This window comes from Polypterus senegalus, chromosome 6 (genome assembly GCF_016835505.1).
Source record: "Polypterus senegalus isolate Bchr_013 chromosome 6, ASM1683550v1, whole genome shotgun sequence".
Lineage (NCBI taxonomy): Eukaryota > Metazoa > Chordata > Cladistia > Polypteriformes > Polypteridae > Polypterus > Polypterus senegalus.
Genome location: NC_053159.1, coordinates 134,044,220 through 134,065,056, shown reverse-complemented (window position 1 = coordinate 134,065,056; position 20,837 = coordinate 134,044,220). Strand labels below are relative to the sequence as shown.

At 36.9% G+C, this 20,837-nt stretch overlaps 1 protein-coding gene across 1 annotated transcript in view; it reads right to left on the bottom strand.

Annotated features, from left to right (window-relative positions):
• Positions 1–5,182: 5,182 nt before the first annotated feature.
• heatr6 (HEAT repeat containing 6) overlaps positions 5,183–20,837 on the bottom strand; it is a 60,235-nt gene continuing 44,580 nt past the window's right edge. Inside the window, exons 11-20 of the mRNA XM_039757257.1 lie at positions 20,158–20,257; positions 17,338–17,762; positions 17,083–17,205; positions 16,705–16,791; positions 15,335–15,469; positions 10,497–10,619; positions 9,826–9,950; positions 8,422–8,518; positions 7,799–8,003; positions 5,183–6,671 (exon numbers count right to left, since the gene is read on the bottom strand). Of these exons, the coding sequence (XP_039613191.1) occupies positions 6,133–6,671; positions 7,799–8,003; positions 8,422–8,518; positions 9,826–9,950; positions 10,497–10,619; positions 15,335–15,469; positions 16,705–16,791; positions 17,083–17,205; positions 17,338–17,762; positions 20,158–20,257 (1,959 nt within the window). The 3' untranslated portion in view covers positions 5,183–6,132. The remainder of the gene's footprint in view (positions 6,672–7,798; positions 8,004–8,421; positions 8,519–9,825; positions 9,951–10,496; positions 10,620–15,334; positions 15,470–16,704; positions 16,792–17,082; positions 17,206–17,337; positions 17,763–20,157; positions 20,258–20,837) is intronic.

Genomic DNA, 20,837 nt, shown 5'->3' with positions numbered 1-20,837 from the left:
TGCCATGCAAAGGTTATATACGAGGAACCACACAATCCAAGAAAGTGCCATTAAAGAACTATTACACCTGAACTGGTGTAAACGTGATTAAAAATGGCTGCTGCAGTTAAAACTTTTTTCAATGACACACCAGAACATTCTGAATAAAAACTGAACACCTTCTGGATGGTATAAACTATTACACCAAATAGCCAGTTCAGAAGACAGTATCTTCTTTTTTGCCCTTGAAGGTTTATCAGAGTGTACTGCATGCATGGCACAGATATGCTTTTCAGTCTGACCATTTCTGTACACTACGCGGTGCTGGATGCTTCGATCTTGTTCCACATTGTCTTGAAGCCATCGCACTTTACAATCATACAATCCCTAGTGTGTTGCATTTCATTTACTAACATACAGAATACCAAGCCTGCCATCAGGGCAGACTGTTAGAACATTAGGAAAATTTGGACAAGAAAAGGCCATTCAACCCAACAAAGCTCGCTAGTCCTTTCGACTTAAGTCCTCCATAATAACACCAAGTCTGGCTTTGTCTATTACACTACTTGGTAACTTACTCCATGCATCTTTGAACATATGTCTACAGCGAACATTTTCTAGTACATTTTTTTAGCATGACCTGGGTTATACTCTGCAGCTAATTCACCATCAAAGTCAGGAAGACGACGTCTGTACCCAGCAGCACCAGCTGTGGAAATAACCAAGACTGTGATTTAGTGCCTCCAACTTCCGGCACTGCCTCAAAGGTCAAGCCCAGCAAGGTGAACTGAAGACTGCAGTACGTTCACACTACCATATTTTCATTTAATGATCTCCGTCCATACTGAGCATTTTTATATTGTTTATGAAGGAATCACCATCCACACTAAAACAACCAAAAACATGCATGACCCTGAAGATTGCCTACACTGGGTAAGCGTGCATTGGTGGAAAAATCATTACCACCAGCCAGAGGACTTATCACAAAACTGTAGTAACCAGTAAATGATTTGACTTTTGCAATTTTTCTTGATTCGTATATTAACAACAACAAGGAAATTGGAAAAAAGAGCCCAGGCAATCTCATATGGAAATGACAACTCTGCTGTTAACTTAAAAACCAAAGTCTTCTTTCTTCATTTCCTTCCTTTGCTCCAAATGTGTGCTCCTTCCCCAGAACTGTCATTAGATTCAGACTCCTCCACCATGCATGCTGGAGTGAAATTTCATTTTGTTTCTGTATCTAAAATGACAGATGAGTTGTTTTGCTTCACCACACAAATCTTATATATCTATATATAGGAGCATATGTGAGATCTAGAACCTTAAATTGACAACTAGGAGTTTAACTGCACTTCCCGATTGTGGTCTTTATACACAAAAAGGGGGGGATGATTTGCAGATAGTAGTGGGCTGTTTATCATTAAGCTCCTGTATGTGTTACTTAATTCAGTTACGTTTTTGTTTATTGCTCGTAAAAATAATGCTCAAACCTATATGTATATGATTGGTGGTAGAGAAGTCTAGTAAAAAATAGTGACCCCATATACAAATGGGAATTAAGGAGGAGGAGAAGGAGAAGAAGCAGCTCCTCACGGAGTGCTGGTGAACCTGAAGGAATGGGCTAATGCCATTTCCAGCGCTGATTACTACAGGCCATCAAGAAAGAATAAGGAACTTAAAGTAATCAAACAGATCCCAATGTGAACATGTGCATGTGCCTCCAAACCTGTGGGCAACATAACTAATCACCTGCACTGCTACTATGCCAGGTATTTTGTTTCACCACCGGGGCCTTTGTGAACTCACACATGCCCACTTGTGGTAGACCTGCAGCACTGCAGGTAACACACAAGCATAAACAAAGCACAACAGCTGACTTCAGGCTTTTATTTGACACTGGTGTGGCTCTTGTGGATAAATAATTAGTAATTGTCACTTATTTGGTCGGAACAGGTTACGATTGTCAAGTTCATATTTTCTCTTATTATTCAAATAAAACTTTTCATTATCTTTAGGAAAATATATAGAATCTGTAAAAGACACTATGTAAATTTAAATTTTTATTCTGCGCTATAGAATGATTTTAATATGCAGTCTTTAAAAACTATCCAAAACAAAACACTGACATTTCTTTGCTATGTTATTCATAATTAATTCCTAGATGTTTGACCAAATTTTACTATGATTAATACAAAGCAGAGTAACATTAAAAGCAACCCTTCTGATTGCTTTATCTCAACAATACAAAGCTGTTTTTCTATGTGTTTCACCAAAGAAACAATAACTAGATTTATTTAGGAAATGCTTCAATAAAAAGGCAGATACAGAGTAGTCTGGTAATTTGGTGTGATGGCTAAAAATTCCCCACCTCGGAACTCACTGTGTGACCCTGAGCAAATTATTTGGTGTGCTTATACTCCAAGAGTGAAAAAAATACATATAAACTATTTCACTATGTCTCTGTAAATTTAAAGCAGGATAAATAAAATAGCACTTGGTCTTTGTTTCATTTTCAAATATTTAAAAATGAGAATGGCAGCAATTTATGTAAAACATTTCCTAGTTCCCCGTCAATAAGGAAAGACTAGACACTTGGCCACTGCCCATTGCTTACTTATTCAGATTTAATATTTAAAGATATTTGTAGAAAATGCATTTTTTAGGAGTGTTGCCCAACTCTGTAAGATATGATTATGGCCAAGAAATTAATCCAGCAACAAAGAGCATTTGGAATTCATAAAGAAGCAGGTTGGCATAGTGCAGTATGAGTCAAAATTATGTTAACATTTGAATAGCGGAAATAATTTATTAACAAAATAATTCATATGTGCAAGATGATTTACAGGAATGTCTCAACTTGTTCGCCATCATGTTCAACACATGTACCATATGTGGCACATAAATTGTCCCCAAAAATTGCATACAAGTGTGTGTTTATATACAGTACAGGCCAAAAGTTTGGACACACCTCCTCATTCAATGTGTTTTCTTTATTTTCATGACCATTTACAGCACTCCATCACTCTCCTTCTTGGTCAAATAGCCCTTACACAGCCTGGAGGTGTGTTTGGGGTCGTTGTCCTGTTGAAAAATAAATGATCGTCCAACTAACACAACTGCTGGTCCCAACCCCATTGATAAAGCAAGAAATTCCACTAAATAACCCTGATAAAGCACACCTGTGAAGTGAAAACCATTTCAGGTGACTACCTGTTGAAGCTCATCGAGAGAATGCCAAGAGTGTGCAAAGCAGTAATCAGAGCAAAGGGTGGCTATTTTAAAGAAACTAGAATATAAAACATGTCTTCAGTTATTTCACCTTTTTTTGTTAAGTACATAACTCCACATGTGTTCATTCATAGTTCTGATGCCTTCAGTGAGAATCTACCAATGTAAATGGTAATGAAAATAAAGAAAACACATTGAATGAGGAGGTGTGTCCAAAATTTTGGCCTGTACTGTATGTATGTATGTATAAATGTATATATGTATATACATATACATATATATACATATACATACATATACATATATACATATACATACATACATATACATACATACATATACATACATATATATATACATACATATACATATATATATATATATACATATATATATACATATATATATATATATATATATATATATATATATATATATATATATATATATATATACATATATATATATATATATATATATATATATATATATATATATATATAAAAGATGGCTCAATTCCAGTAATACGTTGTTCTGCATTACCCATGTGGGCTAATTACACTTAAGCTGTAAGTAACAGGAGGAGTATAATAATGATCTTGTATAATGCAATATAGTTTTAAAGCATGGCACTTTCTTGGCCTGAAATACAACAAATTCAATTCAAAAAGCCTAGGCTAATTGGCTCCTCTGTTCCTTACATTTTATCTTAATAATAGTAATGTCAGAAAATTAGATTATGGAGTCAAATGTATTTATGAAAAACAAACACTCCACTTATAACTATTGAGAAAATCTATGCACAGCAATTATCACCATTATCACCATGGACTGCACACCAACGTAACAAGATCACTTTGACCAGCAGGGCAAAAAGAGTTCTGATGTAGGAAAGGTTTGGAGACTACAGCTGTCGTACATCAATTCAACAATCTAAGGCCTGTACGTCTATTTCTTCACAATCTAAAAGTTTTTACAGGGCTCCAAATCTTGGAAAGGATGTGCAGCAGCAAATGATTTCAAATCTTTTGATTTTAAATCTTCAACAGATTAAATTTTCTTTGTGGCAAAATGTTTTTTGAGATTAGGATATGTCACCACCTGATAACATTTACTTACCTGGTGGACGCCTTTATTCAATGCGACTTCTCACATACAGTACATGATACAACCGCTTACACTTCTTTTGGTTTTCCAGTTGGAGTCCAGGCAGGTCAAATGATTTGCTCAGGGTCACACAGTGTCAGTAGCAGGATATGAATCCACAATCTCAGGGTTTGAAGTCTAAAGCCTTAACCACTACACCACACTACCTTTTCATAGTCTTTGTATATTCTTGTCACACAGCTGAAAAAGAAAAGTGTCCTTCACCCTTACACAGAGGGTGGAACAACTTACAGTTTAAACACAACCTGGTTCTGCTGCTCGTGTATAGTTGCAAGACCACCAACACATCCATGGAGCCATAGCACACACCATACATATGCAGTTTAGCTATATCTGCCATTATCCAAATCTAAAAACAATAAACCCAACATCAGTCCTCGCTTGCTATAAATAAATGTGGTAAAACCAAAAGCAGATTTAAAAGGCAAGGGGTATCACCATGTGGACATGTCAGGTCTTCTTGATGGTGATTGCTTAAAATTAGCTGAGAATTTCAAGAATGTTTCAAATAAATATTATGCATACGTCTATTTAAAAAATGCTTTTTGGAAAAATGCTTAAAAACAAAAAAAAAATAATGGGGCCGCTGAGCACAAAACCCTTTTCAACATTAAACATAAAATGAGAGCAGACTGGAAATGTTTGTAAATAACAACAAATAATAATAACTGAAAAACAGTTAAAATATTTGACTTTTTACATTTCTGCAAACTTATGATTTTTTTATATGCTTTGGTATTTTTTTTTTCCCAAAAAGGGAAATTTTTTTTAGACACAATTTCCATTAAAAAAAGAGACAATCGTATTTGGTAAAATAGAAGTTCCACTGAGCCAGTTTTACTCATAATCAATAAGGTTTTAGTGTTTTAGGACTGCATTAAAATATCAAGTTTGACTGGAAATGGTTGATCATGATCTATGTATGCCACAGACAGATGGACAGAGAGGCTCAGACACAGACATGACACTGGAGATGATCAGATCACATTCAGGTTACTTAAAACACATAAATCTTTCAAAAGGTGCAAAGTTAACATTTTAGCCATACGTTTCCTTGTATATTATGTACAAAGAATAATAAATATATGACATGGAAGTGTATTATTTTAATTCATGATAACCACAATGTGCTAGTTTATTTACCCTGCACTCTGAATAACACCTTCCACCAGATGTGCTTTAAATGGAATTAACTTCTTGTTGTGAAGTGCTGGTAAAATGTGCAAACCAACTGTAGGAGAAGATGTATGTGAGAATAATGAGTGTGAACGAGTATGCACTGATTTCGGCTATAAATGGGTAAATTGTGGAGAGGAAATAATTCAGCACCATCTGGGCATCAGAGCACTGGTAATACTACCATAGCCCAGGCCTTCAAAGACATTGCATAGTTTTTGTTTCAAGACAGAATACATAAAATATGAAAACAGTGTAATTAAAAAAATGGGCAAGCCCAGCTATATGAAGGTGGGGTCATGTATAAGTCACTTCTGTGTTTGGTGACCCACACATAGGCCTTCTCAGAATAAAGAATAAGCCACCAACTTTTATCAGTTATTCAGTTTCTTACAGTTTGAGCATTTTAAGCAAACTGAAAAATTTGGCATTCATAATGTAACCACGTATGCAAAGTTAGTTAAACATCATTTATGAAATCTGTCATCCAAAAAATCCATCTGAACATGATTAAAACAGGAACCACTCATTCAAGCCTTTGTTTCACTACTTCTAGCTTCTAAAATCTGACCATACAACTTAAGATGCCTGTGCAGAGCCAGAACAACTTTGTGAAATATTTTCCAAATAAGTAACCACAGCTTCTGGAAATTGCGGGACTTGCTCCATGCTTCTTAGGTGTACAATAACCTTCTCCAGCTCTTGAGCTCTTTCTTGGAGGCCCAAACAAGGTGGTACTTCACTGCCTTCAGCTGTGGAGATGTGGTAGTGCAAGAAGTAAGCTCGGAAGGCTTCTCCCTTCTCTGCTAGTGTTTTGGAGATGCAGTCCAAGTCTTTTTCATCTGCTAAGCCAATCAGATGCAGCAAAGCCTGGCAAAGTTGTGTGCGCAGACTAGCACAATACTTGTATTCCAGGAAATCTTCTGTGTCTTCGCTCTTCTCGAGGGCTTGTACCAATGCACCCCAAACATCTGCAAACTGCTCTTTGGAACCATAACGCTCTCTGCTGCTTGGAATAGAAAGAGCCATAGCGGACTTGATGCGCACCTTGAAGTTTTTGCAGGATTTTACTACGGAGGTCAAGACACCAAAAGCTTCTGAAGTCCAAGATGCTGTACCTGAAGGTAATGGTTAAAAAGAAAAATTTAAAGTTCTGAACTCAAAATATATTGGCTAACATTTCTTGAGAGAAGTAGGCCTAGATGATTTCCAAAACGAACAAAGATATTTCTAAGAATCCTAGAGATCCTACAATAATGGTGATCAAGATGTTTTGGCGAACAATTACATAATTTTCTTTTTTCTCTTAAAAAAGGAAAGAAATTGGATACAGAAAGACACTAATATATATTCCTTCAAAAACAATGCAGTACCTTTGACTCAAATAGTAAGTCATTCAGCCAGCAAAGTAGCAAGAAACAAACAACCATAGAGCACACCTCTGTTACGATCAGAAAAGAGATTCAAATCCTCAAGAAAAGCACAGACTATATAACCCACAGTGGACCAGTCACCCACCTTCACTCTGATACCCACGGCATTGTTTGAAAGTGACACTCAACATAGTTACAAAACCCATTATAGACACTGAAAATTTTAAATGATTTCTTACTAAATATGCTAAAACTTTCACTTAAATGCTATTGTTTACAAAAGCTTATTAAAGGCTTGACATGATTTCAACAACAGCTGAGATTTAAATGAAGGGGTATAGACTTCTAACCATGCAGAGCATTCTCATTTGATATCAGGACATTTTTACATGGGTCAGTAATGTCTTATATACTGTAAATATAATACTAAGACAATACTCTCTGTGAGGCTTACTGTAGTGTGGCTGTTGAAGTGATCAGCTTCACTAGAATAAAAGATTCAATTAACATAAGCTCTGCCCCTTCCACAATCTAGAATATTAAAATATAAAATGATATAGCATCAGGGATATGATGCACAATGGAGCAACATATTGTTTTACTTTAACCCTGAACTCCTGTTACCTATTCCAAAGTGTAGTTTGCAAGGACATTTCCAAGCTTATCCCATGAAAAATTTCCTGATGGTTTTCACAAGGAAATAACCGCTAAGGATAAGCACAAGTAGCACACTTAATCGATCATTATCTAAACTTTTTTGTCTTTGTGTACACGATGGTCAAAGTTCCAAAATAATCTAGTACAATATTACAGTATTTCAGCTGGTAGCTCCTGGAATTCAAACTCATACCAGAACAACTGAAGAAGCTTACCAAGAGGCAGTGCAGTGTTTCTGAACGCATTTCCTAGAGCATAACAGGCATTCCAGCGCACCTTCATGGTGGCATCTCCTTGAACAGTCTGGATTAGTACCTGGAATGAATCTTCCACTACAGTTAAAAAATGTGGCTTGGCGATGTGATGTGGCTGCAGAAAGTGCAGTAGATTGCCTAGAGCTCGCACTGCATTGCTCTTCACCTGCATTAAGTAAAGGAAATCCATTCAAGGAAATTCAGAGCATTGTGGCAAGACATTCACAGAAACACAACTTATGTGTAAGAACTAACAATTTGTGTTAAGGAATTCTAGATGATTTCAGAAGATTAAGACTTGCTTCAGTAGTTAACAAAACTTACAGTCTGCTGGGGGAAAAACACTGTACTGTATGGTACACCAGTGCCCAGTGAAATGGCTGAAGTCTTGTGGTTGGACTAACCACATTTTGGGGTAAGAAAACAAACTGAGCCACTAGAAGGCAGCATTTCTATACTAAAATTTAAATGATACACATTTATGTAAGACTTTTCTCGGAGTGTCTGCTTAATCACAGATTTTCAACAGTTGCCAACTTACCAAAAAATAAAAATAATTCCAGAATTAATTTGTAAGAATTTACCCTGTCCTTGTCATTAGAAGCTCGTGTAGCAGATTTGAACATTTTCAAAAGAAGCAAATCTGAGAAGTCCTCCTGAAAACAAACACCAACGGTCTCCCTTTTAAAAAAAAAAAAAAAAAAAAGAGAAACTTTCAGTTTTTCTTCAAGTAGACTTCTCCACACAAAACAGCAGATGAAATAGGTAGTGCAGTAGTTTTACATATATGGAAAAATCAGAGAATACTGTGTATATATTTTTAATCTAGTTACAGATGTTATTGCTAGGGAAATAGTTGATCAGGCCCTAAGGTGCATGTTATTTGTGGATAACACTGTGCAATGTGGCAACTACTGTATAAGTATGCTGCAGAAGGGGAACTAAAGTAGAGAAAAATAACTAAGGAGAATAGAGACCTTAAGATTAGTAGGAAAAAGACTGAATATCTATGATTTAAGGGATAAGAACAAGATGAAGAAGGGTGGAAAAGTTCAATTATCTATGTGCAACAAAAGAAGATGATGGCGAGTTAAGTTCAGAAATAAACCACAGGATGCAATCAGGTTGGAAAAACTGGAAAAAGGAATCAGGAGTGTTGTGTGACCAAAGAATAAGTGTAAGAGTGAAGGGTAAACTGTATAAAAAAGAGTGGTCAGATAAGCATTATTGTAGGAATCAGAATCTTGGGCAGTAAGAAACATTCAAGAAAGGAAACAAAATGTTATAGAAATTAGGATGTTGAGATTGGATGTGTGGAATAAAAAAAGCTTGATAAGATCAAGCTGTGAAAAGCTCTAAGAAAATAAAGGAAAGCAAGATTAAAGAGCAATAGGCATTTAATGAGATAAGAGGTAAACAATGTGGGAAGAAAAAGCATGGACATGAGATGTCGGGATAGAAGAGAAGAGGACAACCAAACAGAAAGTGGATGGACTGTTTGAAGAGAGATCTAAGGGAGAAAGGAGTATCAGGTGAGGAAATGTACAACAGACAAAAATGGCAACCTCACATAAAAGTGGGAAAAGCTTTAGAGGATGAGAAGGAGGAAGAAGACTCAACTAGAAAATATTTTTACTATTTCTATATTGCATTAGTATACTACAAAGGTGCTTAAATATCTGTAGAACGAACAATAGAGTCACACCTGGAGCTATGGCATTCAAAATATCACTGTTGACCATTCTGTTAGATCTTCTTATCTCTCCTACTGTATGATTTCATGCCCTGGAGTACGTGACTTAGGGTTTGAATCCTGAATTTCAGGCCTAGTTTATGGTATCATTCTTTCTAAATGCGAGACTCTCCTACGCTTAGTTGACTCAGATGCATATCAAACTACAACTCTAAACATTAACTTGATCTCATTACACAAGGCACAAAAGAGAAGATACAATTACAATGCAATTGGTAAAGCCCAAATGTCTCACATATTGAAAATGAGTGTATCTGTAAGGTTTCCAAGTGACCAGGCAGCTTTTGCTCTGACATTTGGAGATCTGTCTTCCAAAGACATCAGGATGGCATTGGCTGTGTCGGCCACAAACAACACATCCTAAAAAGAAAAACATGTTATTAGTAGATGGTTAAAAAAAATAACTAATTAATATCCAATAATTAATCTTGAACAAAAAAAAAACAAAACACAAAAACTGCAATGTGTCATAGTACAGGTATATATTTCAAATATAGTCCAGTCCAGAGCATGCTAAGGATTATGAATGTGAATGCAAAAGTTACAAAATAATGTTAAAAATACTCCTAAGTAGTTAGGTATCAACCCAGTTTTCATAAGCATATGTTATAGATGAATACTGCTGAAGCAATTCTAATCTACAGATGGGTGCAAAGCAACTTGTAATCCATCCTATATTATGCCAACACAATGAAAAATCCTTAAGGTGTATTTTTTACTGTCTTTATTCAGCATTGTTAAGAAAGTACAGTATTCTTATGGGATTGTAATTGTAAAGATTAAGAACTCCACTCAAAAATTACTTAATCAGTCAAATTTATTCACATCCTTAAAAATATGTTAAATTTGAATTAAGCATTCTACTGGAAAATGCAAAAAGCATGTTAACACTGTAGATGAGTTTACCTGTCTGAGGTTAGGAAAAAGAACATAGACACCAAGAGCACGGACTGAGGCTGCTTTAACAAGAGGGTTCTCACTGTGGTTTAATCCAAGCAGTACTGTAATGCACAAAATCTGCATTTTGTCCTGGAATTAAAAAAAAAAAATACAAATTTTCTTTACACTTATAATTTGAACCACCAAATCAGAAACACTAAGAAGATGCCAATTTTTTATTTGCATAGGGTTTTGTGAAACTGGCACTAAAATCTGTTTCTCTGACAATTTTGCAATTGCTAAATGTGAAACTCACTAAAAAGTGTTTTTGGGGGTCTAAAACAGTTTTTGGGGTGGCAAATAAGGAATATTGATCCTTAAAGCCTTCTTTACACTTCTGTGTTTGCCTGTATTTTTCTGAAGGCAATCCACAACACACTAATAAAATAAATTTATTTTTATGGCTCTTGATCACGTCATTGTGGAGACTTCTATCAGAGGAAGGCAATACGAGAACCCTTTTCTCCTATTACATGGTTAAACTAGTGTATATTCTGTCATAAGTCTGACTAGCTGCAAGTGGTCTTCAGAACAAAAAACAACCTGAAGACTCCCTAGCAGTTTTACAATATTTGTGAACTTGGAGAGGGATCAGCTAACTCTTATGAATTACCCAGTGCAGAGGATGTGGACCCACCTGTGCTTGCTGCCCCAATGCCTTTTGTAAGAAGACACTGGCAATACCATATCTTAGCTGTATCACTGGCATATGAGTCCTATTATTTTTTTTCTAAAGAAAATACCTCCAGACAGAAAATGTTTTAGTGAAAACTTCAAGCCTTGTCCTTCAGTGCTGAGGTGTTTCACTTGCACATTGTTGAGCCACAGCGTTTGTTTCCTGTCGACGCTGTACCTCTTCATCTGTTTCACTAGCACAGCGGTGTTTGCTGCACACAGGTCTTTTGTAGTGAACAGTGAGGTGCAAGCATGTGCCATCTAGTGCCTGGGGTTGAGCGTGAGCAGAGCAGACTGCTCCATATACATACACGCACAACACACACACACACACACACACATCTTTCATTTATGTATGTCTAACAATGGTAGGCATGTTATTAAGAACTGTAATGACTGCATCCTCCACTTAGATTTACAAAAGTTGGAGCTTACTTTGTGATCACTATGTGTGTTGCAGTCAACAAACCTGATTCCACTCTTTCAAGAATGAACCAAGTTACAGCTGAAGAGACAGTAAAAGTGCTGTAATGCCTTCGTTACCTGCACCAGGCATACTCCCCTTGAACCCGGGTTATCAATAGTCATAAGCTGAGATGGACTATGGCAAATAGGACACATCGCAACACGGGTTGGTACAAAACAAGTGCTAATGCTTTTATTAACAATAAACAAGGCAGTGTCCAAAAATGAAATAAAATGCATTGCTTCATCAATAAATAAGCCAGTGTTTTGCGAGGAAGTTAACATCACCAAATAAATAATAAATATTCTATAAAACCAAGAACAAAATCAACAATCAGAATTCCCTTTTTATTTCTTTATCCAGTGATCTCTCTCACTCCTTCTCAACTCCTGTTCCTGTCACCACCCTTCAGAATCCACTGGCTCAATCTTCCCTATCACCTCCAACAGCATTTGCAGTATCCCTAAGAGCTCCGATCACTCCTGCTCTCCACAGAGTAGCAGGAGTGATCCGGACCACCCCAAGAGCCTCTAACGTAGCTCCACCACAGGGTTTCCGCTGCTCGCTTCTCCGCCTTCTCTTCACACCAACCCCAACTGATTATGTTCTTTTATCTTTTCTTCTTTTTACTTCCTCACTTCTTTTCCCCTTTTTTCAATCGAAACTACTCAGGCTCTTTTTATCCCTGTGGGTGCAAGTGCCTTGATTGCAACCCATGGAGTGTAAATGAGGAAACTGGCTGAACTGATTGAGTCTGCACACTAATTTCCCCGTTAAACTACACAGCATTAAGTTTGCCCCCGGTAAAAAAGTAAATGACTTTTTTTTTCTTCCACTAAGAAAAAATGCCATTACATGTAACAGAAACATGTAAATATCAAAATCTTAACATAAATATAGTATGTACTGATTTACTGATACATTTAGTACATATCTCTGGTGTGATATGTTTTGAAACAGTCAACAACACCCAGTCTGACACCGCAAATGGCACAGTAGAAGGATGTTTCTTCACACACCTTTCTTATATATTTTCTGTTGCTTCCGCATGAGAAGGTAAGAGGTCTGTCCCTGAACCATACAATCAATGTGTCCACTCTGTTATTGTAGGCTACCAAAATGCAAGGCTTAGTGACTTCTGCATTTCATCAACAATTGCTGCATTCTGAACAGTGCTTAGGGGGCTAGCATCTTTCTTGTCACCTTTTACCCCACTACAGTTTTACATGACTAAAGTCACCAAGCATATCATGGCGGATTGGTCATACGTTGCCAAATGCATTAGTTTCCCTATCCGTGACAACGTCTGATGACCAATTCACATTGTCTTCACTATTGTTTGATTCAACTAATGGTTTGGTTTCAGTTTTTTTCTAAAATTGGCTTCCCTTTTACACACCATTGTGTTTTGGTTGAAAGCTCCATCCCACTCATGTATACTGATGCCAAATTGGAGTGGCAAAACACAAAGAAACATTAATGTTTTGCAGCATAATTTTATTAAATCCACTAGATGGCAGAAAAATACTATCCTGAGAGTTATTCGGACTTAAGAGTGTAAAAGCAGCTCATTACCATCACCCCATGTCTGACTCGGGTTACCCATAATTACATAGTATTTCAAGCCTGAGTCACACTCTGGGTTATCTCTAAGGAGGGTAAACACTCCAAGGACATACAGCTTTTCAGCACAAATATGGCCTTTGAGTCCAAGTGTACCGTTTTTAAACTAAAACTTATAACGCCACAGACCCTTGAATGAATTTTACCACAAGTGCAACCTGAATAAAAGTGTGCTACAATTTGGAAGTAATTCTTTCTATACTATTTCTTTACTGTTGCTTATCTTCCATTGCTGAAAGGAGGTTTTTCCACCTTAACAGAATAAATGATGACTTGTGACATTAGACACTGGTGAACAGAAAAACAAAGGTTATATCACAGTGTCTCCAGTGATGTGCAAAATGCCCCATGTCAAGGTAATTCAGTATATCTGTACATCTTACTTTTGGCAAAGACTAAATACTGAGTAAATCCTTTTGTGTTGTACTAAGGCCACTAAGCAGTTGTAGATCTTTTGCTTTATCTGTTGAAGTGCAAACATGCCACCCATTTCCATACTTACAAGGGATGGGCAAGCTCTGCTTGATAAAGTGTGAATGAAATATGTCTGGTATAGCACAAACTCAATGGCAAACAATTTACTGATTAACAAGCTAGGGAATTGGTTAACCCTGAATTTGCAACAGCACTATTATCCCCCACACTATGCGACTCTTCAATTCCACCTGGGGGAGTAAATGCTAATATTACTCAGTTATTGTCTGCTTTTTTACTTTTATTTTTTTCATTTTTATTACTATTTAATTTAAAATTGTTTCTTTGTATCAGTATACTGCTGCTGGATTATGTGAATTTCCCCTTGGGATTAATAAAGTATCTATCTATCTATCACTAGCAGCTGTCATTGCCTATGCAGCCATTACAGACATTAGTAGGTGTGTAATGGAGTTTACTGTGAACTGCAGTAACACTCAAAGTTAAGTCCTTCAGTTTTTGAGCCATCAAAACTTGCACATGACCCATCTCTCTATTATAAAAAAAACCCTGGAAAGGAAAAGCAGGGTGACGATACGTGATCTTCTCGGAAGACACTTAAAAGACCCGCGAGACGCAAACAATATTAAATAACACTCAGTCATGTAAAGGCACGTAGCACACACAGATCCTGTGCTCTCAGCACATATAAAGTGTACGAGGACAATACGTTCTAGGTGAAATGTCAATGAAAGAAGAAGAGCAGCGTGGAGAAAAGAGACCCAAAAGCGTTGGAGAGAAAAAAGGCAGATAAGAGATTATGAGAGCAGTGGAATTCGAAAGGCTCAAACAAAAGATGGCGCGATACACATGCAGAGAAAGGTAAAGAATATGAAAGCAGTAAAATTCGAAAGTATTGTAGCGTCCCAGCCAGTTTGAAGCCTTTTTTGTTTTAAGTGACAGGTCCGATTGAGGGACGGCGGAGTACAGCACGGAAGACTGATAGCAGCGCGACGGCACCTCCTTAGCATGTGTTCAGCCGCAGCCGCAAATTCACCCCCACCCCCATCCTTGACAATACGAGCAGCATTATATAACCTAAGAAAGAGATTTAACTATGCCTGGGGCCGGAAGTAAAGGACAAGTATTGCGTTTACAATGCCATGCGAGACAAGGCAGTGAGACAACATTTAAAACAAGTCCACGGACATCTAAACTAGCAGTTGTTGGATTGCTGCTGGCAGACACGCTTCATGTGCTCCCAGCTCTTAAAACAACGACAAGAGACAAGCAAAACACGCAGCTTGCTAGCAGCAAAAAGCCTGCAGATGATCAGAATAGATCTCCTTACCGTGAGTTCAGCCAAACTAACCCTGCCCGCCCAGACCCCCTTCCACATCGCGAGCAACAGAGATGCGAAGTGGCAAAAGGACAGCTGCTTACAGGCTTTGAAATGATTGGGCAGCGAGAGAAGCAGAACAAGCAGCTTGCCAGCAGCAGAAAGAATGCAGATGATCCAATGGCATCTCCTTAGTGTGCATTCAGCCCCCTAGTGACTAATAATTTAGAAATGTGCACCAGTACTGACAGACAGACAGAGTATAGCCTTTGAATATTTGATACATACCGACAGCCTACTAAAAGCTTCTGGTAGGATTGAAGAGACTGCATCACAAGCAGTTGTCTGTAGCGTGGGATGATGGCTGTTCTGCAGGGCTGCTACCAGAGGACCACTGAGCACTCTCAACCAAAATGTCAAAACCTAGAAATAGATTAAACATTGTGCATTGAGGATAGACATATTAAAAAAGGAAAAAGCACAGAAAGCATCACAGGTTAAGATGGTTTGTTTGTTTTTAATTCTTTAGATTGGTACATGTAACTTAAACTTAAGATCCTGGTAAGAATTATATTTGCAAGATATTGTATTCCTTGCCTTGATGTAAACTTAACTTGCACATCTCTTAAGAAAATAAAACATCTACCAAAAATTTCTAATCATACAAAACAAAGTAAACAGCATAAACATATTTACAAGCTCCACACAATTGTTTTAACCAACTCAGATTATACCCCACTCCCAAATTTGTGTAATATAGCAATACCTTGCAACTGTGTTGTGAAGTAATTTGTTTTCTAAACAGTTTTACTTATATGTTTTTTCACTGCAATTAGTGAAGGGTATTATGCAAAAATAAGCTGAATTTAATTGAGCTGAATATTTAGAATACCAAGTCAAAGAGATAACTATAATGAAAGTGTGCAACTAAAACTCATAACACAGTGCTGTCCATACAATCAAGTAGAAAGGCTATGTGGCCAATACACACACAACATTGTACAATTCTTTTTTGCTTGAAGTGTAAATTATAATGGCAAAAAATTAATGACCATGCTCATACAGTCATGTAAAAAATAACATGTCAAGATTTGATCTTCATTTAAGCAGTAACTTTAGATAAAGGTGATGCAAATGGAAAGAAATAAAAATCAGAATTTGACCCTGCAATAATTTATTCAATGAAAAATTAACAGATATGCCATTTCTGTATTTCAAAAAAGTGAAGTCCCCTCTTACTATTTACATAATTCCATTTGTATGATACTGATCCAAAGAGTTGTTTTTTCAAGTACTCTACCGACAACAATAAAATGACTCAGAACATTAGAGTGTGGACCTACTTGAAAAAACTGCCCCTTGATAGACTGGCTTTCCTCCAAAACGCCAGGTCCAGTTTGCTCTAATATATGCCAGGATAGACTCTTCCTTTTTGTGAACATTCACCAGAGGTAAACAGTTCCAAAAATAGTTGGATTACTGAATGTCTACTTCCATGCTCCATTTTTCTCTTTCACTCATTGCATGAAAAATTGTTCCTCTGCTCACTCAAAGGTAAATGAGAAATAAGTGCTGCAATTCTCAGCTACCTGTTTATTAATAAAGTTACAGAATACTTTCTAAATGTAAATCTGTATTCCTTGGATATTTCTGCTTACCTCTTCAACAGAGATAATCTTGCCTTCAGGAATGTTAGAATCAGACTTGTACTGTTGGATAATACCTGAACCAAGTTCCTCAAGCAGCTAGGAAAAAACACAAACACAAATATATTGTACCAGTAAGCTTCAAAAAGAAATAAAAAACCTACAAATAACAAATATCAATCATTTGTTTATGTAAGGATTACACCAATAAGTTTAAGATCACCACTGCCACTAGAATTCATTATGAAACCAACACATTGCTTTTTATTTTTAATACTAGCTCTGTATGCATCATTTCCTTCCTAAAACATTTAGGGAAAGTGATCACAGTGAAAGCACTTTAGATAGAAAATATAAAGACTGTTTGAATTAAACAAATGGCATGCTTACCTTGGCTCCATGCAGCTGAATCGAGGCATCTGTTTCCTTCATACATTTAGAAGCCACCTCTCCTAACTCCAACAAATGAGCCTGAATAACCCTAAAATATCCCCTTACAAGGTGAGCCAACACCTACATGAAAAAGAAAAAAAGGGTGTATAGACTCAAACCTTAAAGATGAAGACTTTTTGAGTGAAAAAAAGAAACTAAACAAAAACAAAAAAAAAAATTGTCACAAACATCATTTCACAATATGATGCTAACCTGAAGAGCTTCCAGTCGGACAGGCGAGGGCTCATATGTACTTGATCCACCTCCTGCACTATTTGTGTCACTATCAGAATAGATTTCTTCTCGTGGAAGCATTACAAGAGAGATACAGAAACGAAGCAGCCAGCTGGAGTCTTGAGAAGCATTTTCTCCCAAGGACTCTCCAGTATCATGCGGCGACTCATAAGTGGCATTAGGTTTTCTCCAACTCTCTGCAGTCTGAAGGTCAGTGGAATGATTAACAGGATGTTTTCTGTAACCTTCAAGAGTATTGCGAGCTTCCTGTGGTGTAGCAATCCCACTGTTGTTCATACCTGCTGTACAAGGCTGGCGCAGGAGAATCTCAACTTCTGACAGAGGGGCATGAGTTGAAACCAGTGCACCTAGAAGAGTTAGGCTGGAAACACGCACATTCACATCTAAAGAAAAGGCAACAAAACAGACCTGTTAAAGACATTCGTCTTACTCACAAAGTAACTCTGCCTCCACAGAATCACTGCATAATTTAACAGTAATGCACTGCAAAAACAAATATTTAATGAGAGATTTTGATCTTGGTCTTTTTTTAAATTTGCATTGTGAGATATAGGATTAGTTTACATGGCAGTCCATTCACACAGACATAAAGAGAACAAACATTTGTGTGTGTGTGTTAATTTCCAACTTTTCAGTGGCACGGTATAGAGGGTGTAAATGTACATGCTAATGCTCCACAAAAGACTAGCATCCTACCAGGATTGACTCTGTTACCCCATTACCTTGAAATTATATAAGTGGGTATGGAAACTGATGGATGAAATGGGTGGAACGCTGGTGCTGCGGTTATGATCACTACTTCAGAAATCCAGTAAGCAATTTTTAGTGCCCTGGCTGAATACTACCTTTAAAGTTCACATGTTCACTTATATTTACTCCAGGAATAGTTTCTTCCTGCATCTTCAACTATATGGATTAACTTATTGTCCAAATGGCTTATCCAGTTCAGGATCCAAGATGCCAGTGCCTACCTTGACACCATATTAGTACAAGGCATGATCCAACTCTGAGCATGGCAGAGAACACTTGCCTGACGCTGGGCCAATTTAGACTCATCAGTTAGCCTACCATGCAGATATCTGATATGCAGGAGGAAAACCTGAATACTTCCAAAACACAAACCCAGGGTTCTGAAGCTGTGGGGCAGCATGTTAGCCGATACACCAGACTTGTGTCTATAAATCACCGGACTATGACGGAAGAACAGTATATGTCTCGTGCAGAGTCAATCTGTGGAGCACAGCAATGAAAAAATAAACAGAAATATGTTGGATCTAAAATAATTACTCTGGGGCTGCAACACTTGGCATATTAAAGTAACCCATTACATTTGAAAAGTGTATCAAACAACATAGCAGGGCTCTAAGAGACAGTAATGCAATCAGGGTCCTGAATATCTAAGCAAGATACTTTCTGTAAACATAAATTTTAACTACATTTTTTCAAAAATATAAACATCAAAATAAAAGCAAATATATAAAAGGCATAACAGACAAGACAGATATTTGTCAAGAGGAAATTTTCCTTTTTACAAAAGTGCAAAAAATAAATTAAATATTATTATATTATGACAAACAACTAGCCCCATCTCAAATATACACAAGAACAACTAAAAAAAAAAAGTAAACTAAAAGGAACAAAAAGCTTCTGAGTTGGCTAAAGATAAAAAGAGCAGTCACAGGCATTATAAAGGTTATAAAGGTGTGTTGCTGTTGGTATAAAGGAGCTCCTGTTGCATTTCTTAACATACTTCTGCCTAATGTTTTGCTGTCTAAAAGTCCTCAGTGTTATTGTGTCAGAGGATGTGCAACATTGTTCATAATGGCACTCAGTTTTATTTTAATTCTCTCCCTTGCATACTGCCTTCATGGGTCCTGAACATGTCCCATAACCAAGTCTGCGTTTTGAATTACATTGATGATTTGGTGGGCCTCTCTTGAAATGATGTTACCAGTCCAGTACACCACAGCATACAAATCTGCACTGACTATACCTGAGCATACCCTTTAGCAGGAATGGATGGGTGATACTGAAGGCACTGGAGAAGTCAAAAAACATAATCCTCACAGTGCTGCCAGCTTTCTGCAGAAGGGAAGAAGCCCTGTGGAGCAGGCATTTAATTGCCACTTCCACTCCAGTCTTTGTTCAATAGGCACATTGCAGTGGGCCCAGGTGGTCTTTCACAATTAACTGTATATTAAATTTGTATACAGATTATTAAATTCTTTTTTTCACTAAAGATTATCTCTGCCCAAACTAGGAAGGAAGAGTACAGTAACTTGAGAAATAAAAATCCCATGTTGATTTTAGAATTAAGAATTCTATATCTAAGCAAATGGAGGCATTTGTACTCAAAGGCAAATATAACTGGCACAAAGTTGTTCAGATTTACTTCTGGCAGATCACGGACGGACTTTACCGATTTTTAACTGCAGACACAATTTAAATTAGTAGCTCAATCCTCCTTTTCAATAATTGGTTAAATAATAGCACGAGTGCAGTGTGTGACACCTCAGCACCACACTTGACTAAATTTATTTTTTTATCTATGATCATGTCTCTGTCTCTGCGTTTAAGTTTGTTTATTTAGAAAAAGAACCATATTGTGTGCATTTTTATATCACATAGTAATTGTAAGGGAAAATTTTTTGTCAACAGGCATCCATGGGTTGTGCTTTCATATCTCTCATATAAACAGAGAAAATTGCATTCCTAAGAAAATATTACATTTTCTAATTTTTCACAAAATTATGTTCTAGCACACATACAGACACACACCTCTGTGCCGAATATACGGCTTGATTTGTCTCCAAAGAGGACTCAGAAGACCAGGTTTCAGGCGAGCATAGGGTGCATTGAGAGCCAAATTAGCAAGACACTGTGGGGAGAAAAAATGGTTTAAATAAATAAGACAATGAAATGATGAAAAAGTAAAGTAAAACAATATAATTGCCATAAGACAGCATTATTGTTTAGTAATAATAAGAAATCTGTACCGAATGCGTTGTGAGGGTGAACTCTATGAAAGGTACTGTACAATAACAAACTGATCAAAACTCACTGAATAAAAACAAGGTAGATCTATAAGAAAAACACATTCACAGATGTTCCTCATTGAGAAAGGAAAGTAGGAAAATATAGCTAAAGTACAGTTTTACTAGAAACACCAGTTTAACAAAATGAAAGTAAAAAACATAAACAACACATTCCCCATTATTTATATATAGGGTGGTCCAGATCTAATTATGCAATTTTCATTAAGCTATAACTTAAGTTTATTACATAGAAAATCACCCGAAAAATCCCGGACCATCGAGAAGTGTGAGAACTGACGATATGAAGAATTGTCCCCGCATAAATCAAAGTCATCCAGACGATCTGGATCTGCATAATTAGATCTGGAACACCCAGTATTATATAAATAACTTCTAGACACTGAAATGATTAGGCTAAGGATG